General features: G+C 56.9%; 1 protein-coding gene across 1 annotated transcript; it reads left to right on the forward strand.

The window, feature by feature from the left end:
- Positions 1–2,761: 2,761 nt before the first annotated feature.
- Positions 2,762–4,181, forward strand: LOC135577803 (olfactory receptor 14J1-like; the record flags this gene model as incomplete). Its single annotated transcript, XM_065047924.1, has 2 exons — positions 2,762–3,223; positions 4,077–4,181. Coding segments are annotated over 2 exons (567 nt in total), but the record flags the coding sequence as incomplete, so codon positions are not given.
- Between the last annotated feature and the right edge of the window lie 15,491 nt (positions 4,182–19,672).

Raw genomic sequence — 19,672 nt, forward strand, 5'->3', positions numbered from 1 at the left:
GATGCTGGCAGCACCTCTGGGATATTGTATTTGAGAAAGGGTAAAAAACGCTGCACAACAGCAGGTGGGAGAGAGGAGGGAGGAGATGGGAGAGAAAAGCTCTGCAGACACCAAGGTCATATCCCACAGGACCCAAGCAGGTCCCTCAGCAGGCCAAAGCTTGCTCTCCTGAAATCCTGCTCTTGGCCTTGTTCTCATCTCCCAGGAGCCTCAGCTCCACTTTCCCATCCCTGACTGTTCCATCCTGACCAACTCTTTCTGGTTTGTAAGTGTGAAGTCCCACAGGGCACCTCACCCCACTGACTCCTCAGTCACCCGTGTCATGAAGATGTTGTCAATGAGATCCAAAATCTTCCTTGTCCCCAGGCAGGAACCTGTGAGGTGTGGGACCATAGTCCTGCCCTTGGCCTTGCACAGCCCCACATCACACTGTCCCAGGAAGGGCCCTGGGCAACATGGGAGGGACAGGATCTGACTCCCCAGGGTTGGGGGTCAGGGCTTAGTCCTTTGGTTAATGAAACACATCCAAGGTTACGCAGCATCAGAGAGACCTTTACTTTGCTTTTCTGACCTGTCATCTCTACCTCCAGTTTTCTGCTCTAACCAAACTCTGGGGTCAGTTCTTCAGTTGTGTCCCTCAGTGGGACCCATTAATATTACAGGAAACTTTGGAGTTTGCATATGAGTTTGACTTCCTGAGAAGTTTCATCACCTTCCCCTCAGGGTCTGAGGTCCATGGACTCAGCACCAAACCCATCAGAGGGGTCATTAAAGCACCTTGGGCTGCTCCTGTGCTGCTGGGCTGGGCTGGGCTCCTGGGACACAGGGAGCTCATGGCAGCGGCAGCGCTGCAGAGAGACAGCTCTGCCCAGGAGCAGCTCCTCTGCACACGCAGCAGGGCTGAGGGCTCTGCCTGGGGATCTCAGGAGACGAGCAAGGCAGAGAGATTAAAGGTGGTCAGGACTGGGAGGATGACTGAGAGCTCACTGGAGGAGAAACCTTTGCAGCCCTTGCCATGGTAAGTCTCTGGGTGCAGGGCAGTGCAGCTGTAGCTCCTGGAGGCATCTCCTGAAACCGGCACAGGCACAGCTTGTGGGGTCTGTAAGGACGGGGCTCTTGTCAGGCCATGTTGAACAGCTGTGAAGCCGGGTGAGCACCCAGGGGTGCCCAGGGCTGTCCTGCAGAGCAGGGTCCCTGCACCCCAGGGCTGTGCCGGGCAGGGACTCTGCCGCCTGCCAGGGTCAGCGCTCAGCCTGCCCGGGAGATCCCATGGCAGCAGCTGTGGGGGGAAGGAGCGACCCCCGGCAGGGCAGGCAGGGAGCTTGTGGGGTTGAAGGGGGCTGTGTGGGTCAGGGCTGCTCAGAGCTCCAGATCCCCCCACAGACATGGCAGAGGGTCCTTCTGAACAACAACATCAAGACAGGAACAGCTGCAAGGGAAGGAGTCTGTGCTTTCAGTTTTCCACTCTTGCTCGTCTGGGTGTGCAGTGGGAGATGGGGATTTATTTCTCTCTTTGGAGCAGACACTGAGACCCCAGTTCTCAATAGGACTTGTCTGAGCTGCTCCTGAGCCCCTGCACACACAGAGCTGCCCCTGGGCAGTGCCAGGAGGTGTGAGCAGGACAGAGCTGAGCACACAGCGGGTGGGACGGGGTCTGTGACACTGACAGGGAGCAGACCAGGGACAGACACACAGCTGCAGGCAGCACAGACATGGGCAGGGAGAGTTAACTGCTACCAGAAATGCTGGGACAGGATTTAGGAACCTCTCTCACATGCTCTCGATTGCAGACACATTTCCCAGTGCAACCCCTGGTCTCCTCTCCTCCCCAGCAGACCCTCTGCCCCAAAGCCATGGGGTCCAGGTCACGAGTCTCCACCTCAGCAGCTGGACCTCCAGGTGAAGGGTTCCTGCAAAGTGGTACACAATAAAGGTGCTAAAAGTACTTGCTCTACAGTGTCTTTATGTGAGTGGCAGCAGCACAGCCGGGTCAGGAGAAGGTTCCACAGCATGCCCGTCTGCCTTTCTGTCCTTGCTTTATTTTCTGGTAGCACTGCAGTGTTCTTCCCTGTTTCTCCACCTGTCCCTGGTGCTCTTGCTCTGTGGGGTTGGTGTGCGATTGTCGGTCACTTATTGTTCTGACACCAACTCAGGGGGTCTTGCCCCAGAGCTGTGTTGATGGAAACCAGATGCCCAAGCTGCATTTTAAACTGTGATGAAATGTTTTTCCCACTTCGTAGACAGAGAGAATGAGCTGAAACATCCCTCCATCAGGGAGGGGGTTTTCCATGAGAAACAACATATTTTCCCCAGAGAAGTCTCCCCTAACTTGTCACTGTCTTTTCCTCCTTTCACAGGTCGTCATGCCCACAGGCAGCCAATGTCCAACAGCAGCTCCATCACCCAGTTCCTCCTCCTGCCGTTCACAGACACACGGGAGCTGCAGCTCTTGCACTTCTGGCTCTTCCTGGGCATCTACCTGGCTGCCCTCCTGGGCAACGGCCTCATCATCACCACCATAGCCTGGGACCAGCACCTCCACACCCCCATGTACTTCTTCCTGCTCAACCTCGCCCTCTTTGACATGGGCACCATCTCCACCACTGTCCCCAAGTCCATGTCAAATTCCCTCTGGGACACCAGAGCCATTTCCTATTCAGGTTGTGCTGTGCAGGTCTTTCTGTTTTTGTTTTTCATTTCAGCAGAGTTTTATCTCCTCACCGTCATGTCGTACGACCGCTACGTTGCCATCTGCAAACCCCTGCACTACGGGACCCTCCTGGGCAGCAGAGCTTGTGTCCACATGGCAGCAGCTGCCTGGGCCACTGGGTTTCTCAATGCTCTGCTGCACACGGCCAATACATTTTCACTGCCCCTGTGCAAGGGCAATGCCCTGGGCCAGTTCTTCTGTGAAATCCCCCAGATCCTCAAGCTCTCCTGCTCACACTCCTACCTCAGGGAACTTGGGCTTATTGTGGTCAGTGCCTGTTTAGGTTTTATTTGTTTTGTGTTCATTGTGGTGTCCTATGTGCAGATCTTGAGGGCCGTGCTGAGGATCCCCTCTGAGCAGGGACGGCACAAAGCCTTTTCCACCTGCCTCCCTCACCTGGCTGTGGTCTCCCTGTTCCTCAGCACTGTCATGTTTGCCTACCTGAAGCCCCCCTCCATCTCCTCCCCATCCCTGGACCTGCTGGTGTCTGTTCTGTACTCGGTGGTGCCTCCAGCAGTGAACCCCCTCATCTACAGCATGAGGAACCAGGAGCTCAAGGATGCCCTCTGGAAACTCATATCTTAGTTTTTTCTGAAGCAATAAATTGCCCATCTGCTTCTACTTAGCAGGTTTAATGTAACTAGTTACACGTCCAGCCTCTCATCTCTATTTTCTGTTGTTATTGACATTGGTTTTTATGTGATAATGTTGTCATCCCCTTTCTAAATCACTGTCTGCTTTTATTTTATAACCACTGGTTGTGTAAATGAGGAGCCTTGATCTGTGTGTATTTAAACAAAATAAAGGGTTCTGTAGGACACTGTATCACTATGTCCGTCACTATATCCTTCCTGCAAGGCCTTTTGGAGCTGCAGGGACAGTTTCTGTGATGGAAGGAGAAGAAAAGAGTCCATCATGGCAGCCCTGCCAGGGAGCAGCAGCGCTTGTTCTTCCAGAGCTGTTCTGGTTCCACTCCCACACTCTCCTTCTCATCCCTGGTGTTGGTGCAAGGCCTGAGTGCTCTGGCAGCTTGGTCACCGTCCTGCTGTGTGTCAGTGCTGTGGGCGCAGGCAGGGACAGGCAATGGGCACTGCTGTGACAGAGCTGGCCTCACAACAACCTTTCCATAAAGAAAGGTGATCTCCTATGGGCAGGGCATGATGGTTTATATCTTCTTGCAAAGTTTCTCTCAAGCATATTCCTACAAAAGTGACCCACAGATGAAACCCCAGTGTAGAGCTGAACAGTGTGTGTGTGCAGGGCTGGCACACAGCAGTGTCCTCTCACAGCCAGGCTCCTGCCAGAGACCTGCAGGACCAGCAGAGCAGGGGCTGGGCTGTGCCCCTGTGCACTGGACACCCCACAGAAGCTGCCCCAGGGCATTGTCATGGATGGGCCCCTCACAGCCACCATTTCCAGCCCTGACTTCTCTCCCCAGCTCACAGAGGTTGTTCTTCCCTCCATGGAATGACACTGAATGACTATGTCAGCAGTCCATGTCTGCATTGTACAGGTAAGACGTGAGCACGCACATCATGGATGTGAGGTGGGATGTATCCAAGAGAGCACAAACAACATCAGCTCTTCCTGGGAGCTCCACGAGGGCCTGTGGGACAGACAGTGTTTTGAGGTCACTTCATGTTGGCAGAAACATCCTATGGGAAACAGCCTGAATGCAGCACTGGGTTGTGCTTCCTTGAACTCAGGTCCCCATGTCCATTCCTCCTGAGATCTCAGATGAGTGCAGAGCAGGGTGACACACCACAGGGCTGAGGTGCCTCCTGTCCTTTGAGAGTGGCAACAGGAGGCCAGAGGGAAACGAAGGCTACAGCCGCTATGTGCAACAGGGAAAGATTCTGTCTCTGAACACCCCTGGGTGCAGAAGGAGTTCACGAGGCCAGCTCAGACTTGGATGGCAGACAGAACTTGACATTTCTGTGTGTGACTCCAGGAACAAACCTCAGTGGCTCAGTGAGATTCATCTCAGCTGCTGGAATGGCTCATTGCGAGTGCTCCTGTCTGCTCCGTCATCCTTGCCCATGATCCTGGGCTGTGCTCTCAAAAGTACCAGAGCACTCAGATTGGTTCTGGGATCCTTGGAAAAGGCAGACATACAACCCAACTTCAAGAAGGGCTCTTTATTAAAACCCAGCTGTTTTCCTCAAGAAGAGCTGCTCCTCCACCTGGTTTAGCGCCAGCAGCACAGGGCTCGCAGGGTCCATCGTGATCTTGGCCGCTTCCATGAAGAGCACACGATGACAATGGTCTGAGATGCCAGGGAGCAGATGGAGGGTTCGCTGTCCTCCTCCAAGGGCTGAATGGCTGCAACAGAAAGAAGCAGAACACAGATGAGCTCCCATGTCTGCAGAGACCCCCGGGCATCCCCTCCCAACCACGCTCCCTACTCACCTCTGCAGATCTCAGACAGACTCTCCTTGCCTGGGTCCCTCAGGTGCCGCGCAGCCAGCCCTGGGCACAGAGCTCCATCAGCCCCTGCTCCCTCCCCTCACCAGGGCTGAGCCCAGGGGAGAGCAGGAGCCGAGATGGTGGGACCGGGCAAGGCGGCCACCAAGGCCACCTGCATGGGCAGGGCTGGGAGGGGAGGCCAAGGCCCTGCCCGGGGCAGCCGGGGCTCTGGCAGCCACAGGGCTGCTCCTTGTGCCAGGGCAGCGGCGAGGACTGGGGCCAGGCTGCCGAAAGAGGGACCCGGGGGCTGTGACTCACCGATGAACCTCAAGGCGGCCTCTCGCAAGCTGGCCTGAGCATCCCCCAAGTACAGCAGGCTCTGACTCAAGTATTCTTCAGCCCTGCTCCTGTCCTGCTCCAGCTGCAGAGAGCACAAGGGTGTGAGCACGTCACTGTCCCTCCCCATTTGGCTGGACCAGTCTCTCCTCCAGGAACCCACGTTCCTCTTCCCCTCCGGCCATTCCCGTGTTCCTGCCAGGAGCCCTGTGGGGCTGAGAGACAGACACAGGCCGAGGGGTCCCAGGGGTGCTGAGAGACCTCCCTCCTGCGGGGTGCGGGGAGGGCAACGGGACACAGAGAAGAGTCCTTGGGGGCTCTGTTCTTGAGGACAGGGAACAAGGATGCAGCTCGGGGCTGCAGCAGAGCAGGGGAGGCACATCTGCAGAGCCCACAGCACAGACATGTGGGGCAGCCCCGTCCAGCCTGGGCCCTGGGCCTTGGGGGTTGTCCTCACCAAGCACTCTCCAATCCTCCATTTCTGCTGTGCCTGCACCAGATCTTCAAGCTGTTTCCACTTGAGGAGCTCTGCTGCACCGAGGAGGGCTTCCCTGGCAGCCTACGGAACAGCAGAAGCTGGGAGATGGCACCACGGTTGGGGCAGGAGACCTGGTGTCCCCCTGCTCTGGGCTTTGTTCCTGGGGCGATTCTGCCCTTAGGGAGTGGTGACATGCCATGGCCCAAACGCCCAGGGGTCTCTTCCCTGCATTGCTGCTCGGCTTTAAATCTGTACCTTGGCCACGCTCTGCACTTGGTCACTCATGCGGAAGAAGAGAAGGAGCAGGCCAAGTCGCACCATGTTCTTCATCTTTCTCTTGTCATTCCCCACCACCATCTTCATCAGGTCTCTGAAGAGGCTGATGGAGATCTCTCTCAGCTGGCTCAGTTCCTGGGAGGGAGCAGCACAGTAGGACCTGAGCACCAGCAGCTCTCTGCCCACGGGGAGCAGAAGCTCCTGCATGGCTGATGTGAGGGGAGATGCTCCAGGGCGGCATTCTGCACACTGCAGTTGTGGCCAGATCTGCGGCCCTGGGTCCATGAAAGGCCACTCATGACACTTGCTCAGGCAGTGCCTGTGCCTCAAAGTGCTCTCCCAGCCAGCCAGCAACCCCAGCAGCCTCAGCAGCCATGGTGGGGAGGAGCTGTGGGAGCAGCAGGCAGGGAGAAGCTGGGCTGGGCTGCAGAACACAGAAACCATCCCGCAAGAGCCCCGGGGAGAAAGCAGAGGAGAAGCCCTTGCTCCGATGGCTGGGCTGAAGGGCAGCTGTCATTGTCCAGTGCCCACCCACGGGGTTCAGGCTTATACATCAGCCTTATACATCAGCCTTATACATCAGCCTTACGTCATCAAAGAAGGGCAGGAGAAATTCTGCCAGCCACACAGCGATGGGACTGGCCTCCTCCCTCTCCAGCTGAGCCATCACGTTTCTGAAGATGACCAGAGCCTTCATCTTGATGGCCTTTTTGCCGTACTGCAGGACCCACATCAGGTCTGGCAGCATGACCTCCATTTTTCTGGCCTGTATGAAGAAGAGAGTTTCTGTCTTGGGACCAGGTCGGTGCCTGGAAAGCTCCCCAGGCAGCCCCCAGGCCCCACCATGGCAGGAAGGGCCTTTGGATCAGGCACCCCAGCACCTGACTGCGAGCCAAGGCCAAGCCCGAACCCACTGCCCCGGCCCTTGGCTGCCAAGATGGCTGCCCTTGGCGACACCCCACTCACCATCTCTCCTCTCTGTGACAGCGTCATCATGGCCCTGAGCAACAGGGAGAGCACCGCTGGTCTTCGTTGCCTCAGAAACCTCATGACTAGGTACATTGGAGCAAACTCCTCATCTTGCAGGTCACTGCTGGCCAGTATCTGAAAGCAAGCCAGCAGTGAGCGACCGGCAGAGCTGCTGGGGCTCCTGGCACCGTGCAGCTCCTGGGGCACCAGGAGCTTCTTCCAGTAACTCACAGCCAAGCGAAGGATGGCGGTGTCCACCCGGTGTGTATGAAAGACCCTATAGTGCCGGTCCTGGAGTTGGATGAGCAGCTCCTTCAACACGTTCTGCAGGGTGTGGGGCATGGAGAACATCACCTCCCACAGTGCCAGGGCAGTCCTGCAAGAGAGCGCTCTGTCAGCAGGGCAGCCTGGGCCACAGCAGCGTGTCCGGCTCCGCGCTGCAGGACGCTTGGGATGCCCTGGGCAGCAGCAGAGGCTGAGCTGCTGCTCCCGTGGGGCTGGCAGGAGCGCAGTGGGGGGCTCTGGGCTGGCTTGCTCAGCTGTGGCTGCTGCGGGCCTGGCTGACCCCCAGCGCTGGAAAGCGTGATGGGATGGAGGGTCCTGCTCCTCGGGGGTGTCCTGCAGGATCCCTTGGCGCTGGCAGCCAGAGCATCTCTGGGCCCCTCTCCCCACAGGGAACAAGCCTTCATGGCTTTTGGGGCCGGTACCTGTCTCCTGGTGGTGCGATTGTCAGCAGCGTCGACACCACCTCCCCAGGGCACTTGTCAGCCATCCAGACAATTAGGGACATCACACTCCGCCGGGCTGGTGCCGTGTTGATGCACCGCAGGGCTTTGTGGATGCAGCTTGTGATCTTTGGCACCTGGAGGAGACACAGGTGAGGATGGTGCTGCCACTGGAGTGCAGCCCTTTCCTCAGATGTCCTTCCCATCCCTCTCTGCCGCCTTCAGGTGGCTTCACTTTACTGGGATTTGAGAGGAAGAGATGGATGGAGGGAGGAACAAGGCCTGACAGGGCCGAAGGGCAGGACAATCCAGCCAAAGGCCACTTACATCCACCAGCCAGAAATCGCAGTTTCTCTTGACCATGCCCAGCATGTTTCTGGCCACCTCCTTGTCAAAGGTGCTGGAGTCGCTCATCGCCTCGATGAACACCAGGACCATGTCTGTCCTTTCGGAAGGCTGGAGGTATTCTTCAAAGAGCTAAGGGAGGAAGGGAGGCAGCGAAGCCAAGTCACACCGAGCGCCCCGGTGCTGCTGCGTAGCCGGGCAGTGCCAGCAGCCCTGCAGAGACACCCGGCGGTGCTGCGGCAGTGCCCACAGCAAAGCTGGCAGCAGGGGCGGCAGTGACTGCATGGGAAGATGAGAAGAGAGGCCCGGGGAGAGGGGGGAGGGTTGGGGTCCTGGGCACAGGCTGCTGGCCCTGCCGTGAACCAGGGCTGGTGGCCATCAGGACTGGGGCTGCTGCTGGGACACTGGAGAGCAGCCCTCGCATCGTCCCTGCTCGGGGACAGCAGGAACCCTCTCAGCAGGGACATGCCAGCCCCCTGATTGTGGAGGCCTTTGCTCTCACAAGTCCCCTGATGATGCCACCAACAAGAGTGCCAGCAAGATAGGAGCTCATTACCTTGGTGATGTGAGTAGCACTGGGCGAAGAGGTCAAGGAGGTGATACTGGCTTCCCAGTCCTCCTGGAGCTGTGCATTCTCTTCTGGCAGTGTCGCACCTAAAAAGCAGGGAAATACACAACAGTTGGTAAGACACAGCAGCTTCCCCAGTACCGGAAAGAGCTTTGAACTTGGAATGGCCGAGGAGGGAGGTTATGACCAACAGTCAGGGGAGGAGGTGGTGGAGAGCGGGGCCACCGAAAGGCTGACCCGCCTCCAGTGTACGTGTGCGAATGCTCCTGGCCCTGGAAACTCCAAGGCCATAGAGCTCTGCATGAAGTCCCACAGTTCAGTCCCCCGTGGCTGGAATAACAGTGATGAGGGAGACGTCTCGCGTGGCTGCAGTGCTGCGGGGCAGGAGCAGAGGAGGGACAGTGCTGGTGACATGGGGTTGTCTTTAGCAAGCAGGAGAAGGGTCCATCACAACACCCAGGAAGACAAGCAGAGGTACTGGCTGATGTGGCTGTGCAGAGGGATATATCCCACCACAGCTTCTCTTACAGTGTTGCTGACGCTTGAATTGGAAGAGGAAACAAAGAGTGTCCATAGCCAAACAGCTGGTCTCTTCTTCCTTGAATGACAGGAATAGGAGGAGATGTCCTAGCAGCTGTCCAAGGATTGGCATCTCGATCTCAGCACAGGAATCACTTCCGTCCTCATTTGGATCAGCCTGGACAAGGGCAAAGGAAGTGCAGAAGGGCTGAGGGTATGTGGGGCCAAAGCCCTGAACCCAAGAGTGTGCCCAGGGCTGGATTGAGGGTGGTCAGAGCTTTGCAGGGCCCTGCAGAGCCCGTCTCCCAGAACAGCCCCATGCGGGCAGAGCTGCCAGACCTGGGCTCCCTCAGTGCTCCTTGGGCAGTCCCGGCCAACACAGGACTGGGGCAGATCTGGGTCCTGGCAGAGCAGGGAGTGCCTGGTCCTTACCTTCAGTGAGGAGTAGTTGGCCAGCAAGAAGCTCAGCACCCTCATCCTGCCCACAGCCCTCTCCCGCACAGATGCCCTCTCAGAGGTGGTGAACGTCAAGAGCATCTGGGAAGAGAGAAAATGCTGGTGAGCCCTGGGAGCAGCCACCGCTCCAGCAGAAGCAGCACTGCTCAAGTCCAGGGTTGCACTGGCCCAGTCCATTAAGGCTTCCTATGATCTGGAACAAAGCCTGTAATGGGATTCCTGCCCTCAGGCCTCTGGCAGGCTTGGGACAAATGCCCCAGGCCAGCCCTGTGGCCAGGCAGGGAGGCAGATGTCACCCTCTGCGGCCACTGTGCTGCGGAAGAGCCTGGCGGGCAGCCCCTGGTTCCCCGGGGAGGTGGGCACCCTCCCAGCAGCGCTCTCTGCACGGCACGGGGTGGGACTGTCACCTCCAGAGTGGACACCCCATCCCCAGGGTGAGGAACAGCCCTTGTGAAGCCCACTCTTCACACACCCCAGACCTGGAAGATATCCTGCATTTTCTCGTTGACTTCGGAGGCAGGAGAGTTGAGCGCCAATGCCACAAGCACGCTGTCCACAGCCTTCATGGTCTGCAAGGAAGACAACGAGTCGTGGCCATGTTTCCTGCCATCCCTCTCACCCCAAGAGACTGATCTGAACTCCCAGGAGCAAGGGAGGACTCGTGTGCTGATTCGCTGCGCCTGGGAGAGACCCAGGGGCAAATAATCTGCTGGCGGCAGAGCAGCCCATGGCACTGGACGTGGCCAGGCCCACAGGAACGGGGGAAGGGACAACAGTGAGAAAGTAAAGCCTGTCTGGGATCTCTGGTCATAGCACAGCACGGGGTGACCAGAGAGCAGCCCAGAGGGACCGGGGCTCCTGTAGCTCCCCCAACACTTACCATGAAGTAGAGGTAAGGTTTCAGGCCCCTCATTTCCTCTTTTGAAGGAAGCATGAAGACGTTGGAGAAGCAGGCCTGGATGTGGCTCATGTCTTTGCCTTCCAGCACCTCCTCCATGAAGCTACAAAGAGAGAGGGGCCAGTAGGACACTGGTGCTGGGAGCAGTGCCTGGAGGTCTCGTACAGGTGGACAGGGGGCTCTGGGGCAGGAGTTCCCAGCAAGGATGGGCAGGTACCTCATCTCAGCCATGGCAAATGAGGCAATGCGCTGCACCACTGCGGGCAGTTGGTCCCTGGGCTCCTCTTCCAGCAGCACCTGCACAGCACAGCCAGGATGGGACCTGCAGCTGCCAGCACCCAGTGCCACCAGCCTCCAGCCCTGCCAACGCTGTCCTCACAGGGTGCCGGTGCCGGGGGCATTGCCCACTTCCCCAGTGCTGCCGGGTTTCCACTCACCTTGTTATTCTCTGCCAGCTCGTATCCCTGGCAGAAGAGATCTAGGCCCTGGGACAAGTCGTCGTATGTTGTGGCTCTGAAGATCATGGCAATGCATTTAAGAAACTCCATCTTCTGTTTCTCGTCCTGGCAGTCAGGGGACAGAGAGACAAGCAGGGAGCGTGAGGTGGGGACATGTGGCCAGCAGAACCGCAGCATGGGGGTTGCAGTGCCAATTAGAGACCTGGGAGCAGCAGCTCTGCCCAGCCAGCACCCTCCAGCACCCGCAGCAGAGCCCCTGTCAGCAGACGCCGGCACAGCCGCCTTTAAGGCGGCTGCGGTTACCTTTTCTGGGCTGCCGAGAAAGGACATGATGGAGTCCATGTGTTCCAGTTCCACCTCATACACGGGTAACCAGCCAGCATCTAATAAAGGAGGAGAGCAGGGAGGGCTGCAGAGAGGGTTTGCAGGCAGGACAGAGCAGAAGGAGCTCTGCCCCATGTCCATCCCAGTGCCCGCTGCCCCGGCACAGTCTCCCCGTGCGTGTCAGGGCTGCAGGGTGCCCGGCAGACGGGCTGCGATGCTGGAGCCAGGCAGGACGGGGAAAGCCCCCAGTGCAGCGGGTGAGGAACTCGCTTCAGACGGGCAGGAAAGGTCCCCGTCCCGCAGCACGGCTGCCTCCTGCCCGCCCAGCTGCCTCTCGCTGCCCGTGCTCTGCAGCAGGAGCTGGGTCCCCTCTGCCCGCAGAGGCTGTGCTGGGGCCGGCTCCCAGCTCCGAGCAGCCCTGGGCTTCAGGCAGCATAATCACCACCCATGGAACCCCCTGCCAGCGTGTGGGGAACCGTGACCCTGGTGTCGAGCGGGGAGCGATCGCTGGGCCCCACCCTGCCCAACAACCAGGGCCCCTCACTCACCGATCTGTGGTGGCTGCGCCACATCCAGCTGGTTGGGCTGCGGTGGAGATGTGGCCTCCTGGGGAGCCCCAGCCTCCTCCTGCCAGGCCACCCGGGGGCGGCTGGGGGGTCTCTCCTGCCAGGCCAGCCTAGGGCGGATGGGGGGTCTTCCTGCCATTTTTCAGTCAAAGGGAAGGACGAAAAATGGGGAAGGCGGACGCTTTGTCAAAATGCCTCGGTATTGCAGCTCTGCCAGAGGCAGCGGTGAAGGGTGTGGGATGCGCCCGTGTGCTCCTCGTCGGGGAAAGACGTGAGCTCAGGAGCTCCTTGCTCCAAGTCTGCCGGGGGCAGCTAGAGCTGGGCTGTGGTTGGACTCGATGATCTTAAGGGTCGCTTCCAACCAAGAAGATTCTCTGGTTCTCTGACAGACGTGGGCTACGCTCGGGGCTCTCGCCAGCTCCGTGCTCGCACCCTGTCCTGTCACCGTCCTGTTGGACAGTGTGGGCTGGGGCTGCAGCTGCACCGATCACATGCGGGGCAGTGGGTGTCACCAAGTGAGGTCACAAAGGGCCCCACTGTGACCCTGTGCCTGGGTGGGGAGGGTCAGGAGGTCCCCTTGGGAGGCTCAGGCCAGCTCAGCCCTGGGCACATGGCTGCTAAATTTCCATCCCAGTTTCTAGAAGTTCACCACCCATTGCTCTGAGCACAGTCTTTAACAGTCTGCTGCACCGCTCCATTTCCCCAGCGGCTGGTGCATGGTGGGGATGTCACAGACACACTCAGTGCCATCTCCTTGCTCCAGGAGCATCCATCTATGGGGATGTTGCGGAAAGGAGTCCCGTTGTCTGGCTCAGTTCTCTCTGGGCTGCCAGGGGTGGCAGATGCACTCGATCCCCCAATCACCCCCAGCCAAACCCACAGCAGTTTGGTCCAGGCTCCAGAGGAGGGAAGGGCCTGAGCCGTACCCAGGCCAAGAACTCCTGCCAGGAGACCCACAGGGAAGCAGAAGAGCAGATGAACGCCGGGAACTTGTGGGCACACAAGTCTCAGACACTTTTCTTACCGTGTGCAATGTGACTACGAGTCTATCACTTCATTCCATAAATACGACAGCGTGGATGAGCCACTGTGAGCTCTCCTTGCTAAATAAGTGAGCTGTATGGCAATGGTTTTACTACTCACAGGTCTGTGGATGAGACCAATTTAAGTTTCATATTAATCATTTACCTTAAGTAGAGGCACACTAAATATAATCAATTCTTTAGGGACTTAAGGTGGTATGATTTTTAATATACTCTTTGCTTCGTGTTACTTGTAAGCTGGATTTGCTACAATTTTAAGCTGTGAAGTTCTGCTCATATCTACCAAAAGCAACTACAAACTACACTGATCGCTTACAAGATAAGGCACAGGAGCAGCTCTGGCTGTGCCTGCTGAGCACCACGCTGCCCCATGGAGAACAGCAGCACTGGCAGTGACTCCTGGGCCATGTCCAGCTGGGCAGAGATGATCTGAGGGCAGGTTGGCAGCAGACCCTGAGGCTGTGCCGGGGGTGGCCACATCTGGCTCCTCCCGGCAGGAGTTTGGACAGTCCCTTCCCAGCTGTGAGCGCCAGGCCAAGGGCACGGGGCAGAAAGAGCCCCCACCCCCAAGGGTCCCAGCCCCACACTGGCCTCTGTCTCCAAACTACCAAAACTCCTAAATAGGCTCTGCCTCTACCTGAATTAACTTCAGTTTTAACAAAAAAAAACCCAAACTAAAGTGTACTTCTGGGTGAGGATGGACCAGGTTCGGGATCAGGACCAGGGGTGCTGCAGGAGCAGGTGTCTCCCAGCACAGACAGGCCATGGGGACCTGTCGACCCCAGCACCCCTGGGCCCCAGCATGGCCCAGTTCAGCACCCCTGGGCCCCACCATGGCCCAGTTCAGCAGCCCTGGGCCCGAGTGCTCAGCCCAGGGACAGCCCCACAACCAGGGTCAGAGCGGTTCCTGCTGCTGCCCCGAGGGTCACCAGCCCCAGGCAGCCCTGAGCCAGAGTGCAGGTGTCTGAGCTGGGCTGAGCTGGAAGGGGCTGCAAAACAGCTCATTGGAGGAGGCGATGGAAGAAGGTGCCATGTGTGGACCCGTGCTGGGCTCACACATGGACTAAGCCCCAGCTCAGAGCACAAATTGCTGATCCCAGCCCCGGGTGCCAAGCGCTGGTCCTGCTCTCTCCTCCCTGTGGCGGCCCAAGCACAGGACTGCCCTGTGGCCTCTATGGGTCTCTATGGTCTCTATGGGTCTCTATGGTCTCTATGGGTCTCTGTGGGTCTCTACGGTCTCTATGGGTCTCCATGGTCCTTATGCATCTCTATGGGTCTCTATGGTCTCTGCGGCTCTCTATGGTCTCTATGGTCCCTATGGGTCTCTACGGTCTCTACAGGTCTCTATGTTCCCTATGGGTCTCTATGGGTCCCTATGGTCTCTGTGGGTCTCTGTGGTCCCTATGTATCTCTATGGGTCTCTACGGGTCTCTATGGGTCTTTATGGGTCTCTATGGGTCTCTGTGGCCTTGGGGAGCTCAGGTCAAAAGGAAAGACAGACTGGTGTGGGTATGGGATCTCTTAAGTGTCCTGGGATTGCTTTGCTCATCACTCTGTAACGTTTCCTGAGCTATTAAATCGATATGTGCCCAGAGAGGCAAATAAGTCCATGAATCAACTTTCCAATTAAGGTTTCCTTCTTACAAAAACACACACTTCCATTTTCTCATCGGCAACAGACTGAAAGATGGCAGCTGAAGCAGCATGTGCCTCTTGTGAAAACAGGTAACAACAGATGGTTCCATTCAGTGGATCCTTAGTTGCTTCCTGCACAGGAAACCTGTCCATTAATTTAATCCCTGGTGTCCAGGCAGGGCCTTGCTGATGTTCCTGTGTCACAGCAAGTGTGTGCATGTCAGGCTTTCTGCAGGTTTGTGGCTGAGTTTTCCATTTTCCCTAACAAGGACAATCATGCTGTGGACTCCTGAAGTCTCCCATAAGCTGGTGGGTTTAGAGAAGGACGGGGAGCTCCAGTGAGCTCAGGGAGGACCAGGCAGCATCACAGGCAAAGCAGACGGGAACTCGACTGGGTGAACATTAATGGAATTTATTGATAGAAGAAACAGGAACGTCTCCCCCATCTCTGGGCGGATCACCGTGCACCCTGAAGCGATACAGGCAGGTGTAGTCCGGGTGGCCCCAGTTGCTCAGCACTTGCAGCCTGATGTAATTCACGACCCCAGGGAGCTCATTCTGCAAGGACAAGAAGAAATGAGTCGTCTTTTCCTCTCTGGCCCGTGAGCACTGACAGAAGTGCCGCAGCGACGGCCTCGATCAGCAGCTTCCGTCCTGCTGCCCCGCGGGGGCTTTGACCTGTGGTGGTCCAGATGTTCTTATCCTGCTCTACCCCATTGGGCCATGAGAACAGCAAAGGAAGAAGCAGCGACCAGGTGCCCCAGCAAATACACTGGAAAGCTCTCGCCTGCTTTGGGGCACAGGCTTCCACAGTCAGAAGACCCAGTGCTGCTGTACAATTTCACCTCAAAACTGACAGATTTTGCTCTGGGGAGACTCAAAACTGACAAATTTCACCTTAAATTTGACAATTTTTGCTCTGGGGAGACTCAAAACCAACAAATTTCACCTCAAAACTGACAAATTTTGCTCTGGGAAGACTCAAAACCAACAAATTTCTCAATGGGGGTCAATGGGGTTCCCTGGTAGTCAATGGGGGTCAATGGGAGTCAATGAGGATCAATGGGGGTCAATGCGATTCAATGGGGATCAGTGGGAGTCAGTGGGGGTCAATGGGGGTCAATGGCAGTCAATGGCAGCCAATGGGGACAAACAGGAGTCAATGGGAGTCAATGGGGCTCAATGGGGATCAATGAGGAACCTTAAAACTGCCTTTAATCCCAATGGGGAGCCCCCAAATGCCTTTTATCCCAATGGGGAGCTCCAACAAATGGCTTTTATCCCAATGGGCAGCCCCAACATGTCTCGTTGCCTTCTCTAGAAAGAAGAGCAGCAGTCCATCCATCCACCACCAGGAAGTTAAAGCAGAAGAAAGGCAGCGTGGCACAGGCTCAAGGACAGGGCTGCCTGTACCCTTTGGCAGGGAAGCCTCTCCCCATCCAACCGCACTTCTCCTCCTCTCCTGCAGTTCTCCTCCCTCTGTGTCCCCGTACCTTCAGCTGGAAGGTCTGACTGGGATTCAGCGCCACCAGGAAAGTGAAGTGTCCCAGGAACGTTCCCTGCTCCTCGTGTTCTTCCTTGAAGCCCTACAGAAAGATGGGTGGAGAAAACAAGAGCGTCTGGTGCACCATGGGAGACTGAAGTTCAGCCAGTGAAGTACGGGGTTATTTCAGCTACGGAGTCCAAGGACCATGAGCACAAGGACAAGACGAGAAGCTGCAGGTGGGCAGCACATCACACTTGCCCACTCAGCGAGTCCAGGCTGGCAGTCAGAAAAGGAGCAGATGCTCCCAGTGAGAGGGAGGTGACCTGAGGATCACAAATGCCACTGGGATTGGAAGACAAGAAGGTTTAGGACCATGCACTGTCCAGCTCCTTTTCCCTGTGGCTCCTGGAGTAGCATCTTGCCCCAGGAGATTTTTTTTTTTGAGTGGTACATTGAATAAAAGAGGAATACAATGGGAAGGAAGCAACTCCAAGGAGCCTGTTTGTTCTGAGAGACAGGAGGAAGCTTCAGGCCACCAGAATCTTTGACCCAACTTCATTCCCTGCTCAGAAATGCTCCGGAACCCTGAGCCCCCAACTCTAGAGAAATCACTTACATAGACAGCAAAGTCCTTGGGAGCTCCGGAGATGCTTTCTCCATGGAACGCTGTCCCTGAGACATGGGCCATGGTGACAGCTCTCGGAATGACCGGCGTGGACAGTTTGATGAACACGTGTCCCTGACTCCCTGGGAAGGGCCAGCAGTTGCCAGGATGATTGTCCGGCTGAAAGGACAAGGAACACTCAGCAGAGAGACACAGGAGGAGAGCAGGTCCATGCGGGACAGGGGCAGGAGAAGAAGCTTCAAGGAGCGAAGACAGGTGAGAAGGACACTCAGAGTAGCATGTGTGGTTCATTCTCCCAGCCTTTGTGTTACTGCTTCTTGGTGCTCCTACCTCCAGAATCAGCTCAGGAGACCTCATGAAATCCATCACCGGCAGGGAGTACCAGAACACCTTTGCTTTGGCAGTCCGGAGGGATGGAGAAGTCTTGGAAAGAATGATGGCTGCCCCTGGAAATTCAAACACGAGCATGATCATCAGGCAGTGTCAGGAGGAATATTGCACTGTTGACTTGAAAAAGGCTTCTCAGTTGTCATCCATGTCCTACAGTGGGTTCCCCTCTGTCTTGCTGGCACGACCCCTCTGGAACACACAGAAGGGAGTCATCAAACTGTCACATTTGGCCGTGGAAATAGGCAAGAATGTGAACCAGACTTTCTGTGCTTCCCATGGGGTCTGTCCCGTTACAGGCTCTGTCACTGGGGGCATTTTTAGGACACGAGGTGACACGTGACTTCTCGCCCCTTCTCTCCTACCCCTGGGCATGTTCCAATGCCCATCTTGTCAATCTGGACAGGAGGCGCCTTGGAACTGTTTTGTTTGTACAATGTCACGGCACCTGCTGATTTCAGGGTGTAATCAGCCATCGGGACCTGGATTGCCTCCAGCTTCTCCAAAGCTTCATTGACGATCTCCTGAACAGCCTGGGAAGGAACACAAAGGAGAGCACCTGTTGGAAGGAGAAGGACCGGGGCAAGCAGCTCCCCTGCAAGGCCAGCCAAGGTGAATGAGGACACGGCCCGTTTCAGATGGAAGGAATGCCCACATTGCCTGGAAGCCTCCCAGGTTTGCTCTGCTCTGATTGTCGGGATCAGAAAGGGGGGGCTGCTCACTCCAGTGCTCTGAATGCTGGAGCTGCGGAAGGGGCTGTTCCTGTGCAGAGGCCCCAGGCCATGCAGCATGGACAGACAAGCCTTCTGGGCATGCGATAGGCCTGGCTTAACTCTGCACTGCTGAGACCATTCTTTAATTCCAGTCCTCCCTTGAGGAGGACCCGAGATCTGGGCGCAGAGGAAGGTCCGACTCAGACAGCTGTCATTCCCGTCACTCTCTCTCTTCCCCATAAGGAAGTATGGAGCAATAGGAAAAGGAAACGTGGCCATGACAGCACTTGTTCCAGCATCACCAGCCTCTTGGCTGTGACAGGGAATGGAGTAGGATACGTGTGGATGGAGGATAAAACCCTTGAGTAGATCCTTCTGCCTTGTGCCCTTACCCGTCCGGTAACGCCTGGGAGCTTTGCCTGCTTAAGTCCTTCCTGCAGAGCCCGCTCAGTGACATCCTTAGTGCTCCAGCGCAGATGGTAAAGCCGTTCCTGGAGCTTACGGAGCTGGTCTGGCAGGGGCAGGGTTTCGTTCAGGTCTGCAGTGCTCCAGGGGGTTAAGGCACCAAGTCGTCCGAGGTGGAAAACACCTGTGGAACACACACCAGAGCTTAGAAGCTGGTCTAAGGCTGGGCTATGCCTCGGGCTGCCCGCTCCCATTTCTGTGTCTCTCCCAAGTGCCATAGTTGTCTCTCCTCCTGTTGTCTTTGACAGTGGCCATCATGGCGTTCAGGCTCCGCAATAGATGGACGTTCCCTGCCCTGGACTGTGCTCCTTGTCCTGCAGAAGACTCTCAGCCCCTGGGGCAGGAGAGCTCAGCCACGGCCTCTCCCTGGCTGAAGAGAACTGGCTCAGCCCTCCTGGGGAAGGCAACTCAGCCCTTCCTCACCCACACCCGTCCCGCTGGAGCAGGGACTGGCACAGCTCTGTGGGGACTTTCTGCTCTTGGCTGAGCTCCTCTGCTCACAGCGGGGGAAGCGGAACAGGGCAGGATGGAGCCCCGAGTACCTCCTAAAGCACCATCCTCAGGCTGGAGCTCTGCAGAGACTCACCGAAAGAGAATAGACCGAGAAGCAGAACCAGGGTCGTTGCCTTGAGAGCCTTCATCTTCCTGCAGAGCAGATAAAGAAAAGGCTGGTGAAGCTGGCGGTTCCCGTGCAGATCAGCAGCAGACTGGAGAGCAGCAGCATGGACTCAGCCCTTGAGCCTGGCGTTCCTGCCGTGTGCATTGGCTTGGTCCTGCACCAGCTCCAGTCACTGCTGGAGGTGTCACCAGCTACACCAGTGGGGGATTTGCCACGGCAAAGATTGTTTCCTTAGGGACAAAGGGCTCAAGATTGACTCTGGACTAAGAGCAGGAGTTGCAACAGGACTTGTGTCCACATTTCACATCTGTGGGGCTGGAGAGGGATTCTCTGGAAATGGAAGGACATAACAAATGCCTGTTTCTCCTGCCCAGCACCCGATGGACACTTGTGCTGCTCCTGTTCTCCACCCTCTCAAGAGAAGGTTCAGCCTGTGCCCCTACAGTCCAACAGTTGCCAGGGGGGTGTGTGTCTCCCCTCTCGCAGCATTTCTTTAGCAGCCGAGAGACTGAAAGGCAGCTGCTGCCTTCCAGCAGCTCCAGACCCAGCTCTCAGGCTGCCCTCGTGTTCCTCTCCTGCCCACCATCCACCCACCCCAGCTGACGAGGTGGAAAACACACCTGGGGAAGGGAGCAGAAAATACTCCCAACATACCTGTTCAGACG

Source organism: Columba livia, unplaced genomic scaffold (assembly GCF_036013475.1).
Source record: "Columba livia isolate bColLiv1 breed racing homer unplaced genomic scaffold, bColLiv1.pat.W.v2 Scaffold_140, whole genome shotgun sequence".
Taxonomy (NCBI): Eukaryota; Metazoa; Chordata; class Aves; order Columbiformes; family Columbidae; genus Columba; species Columba livia.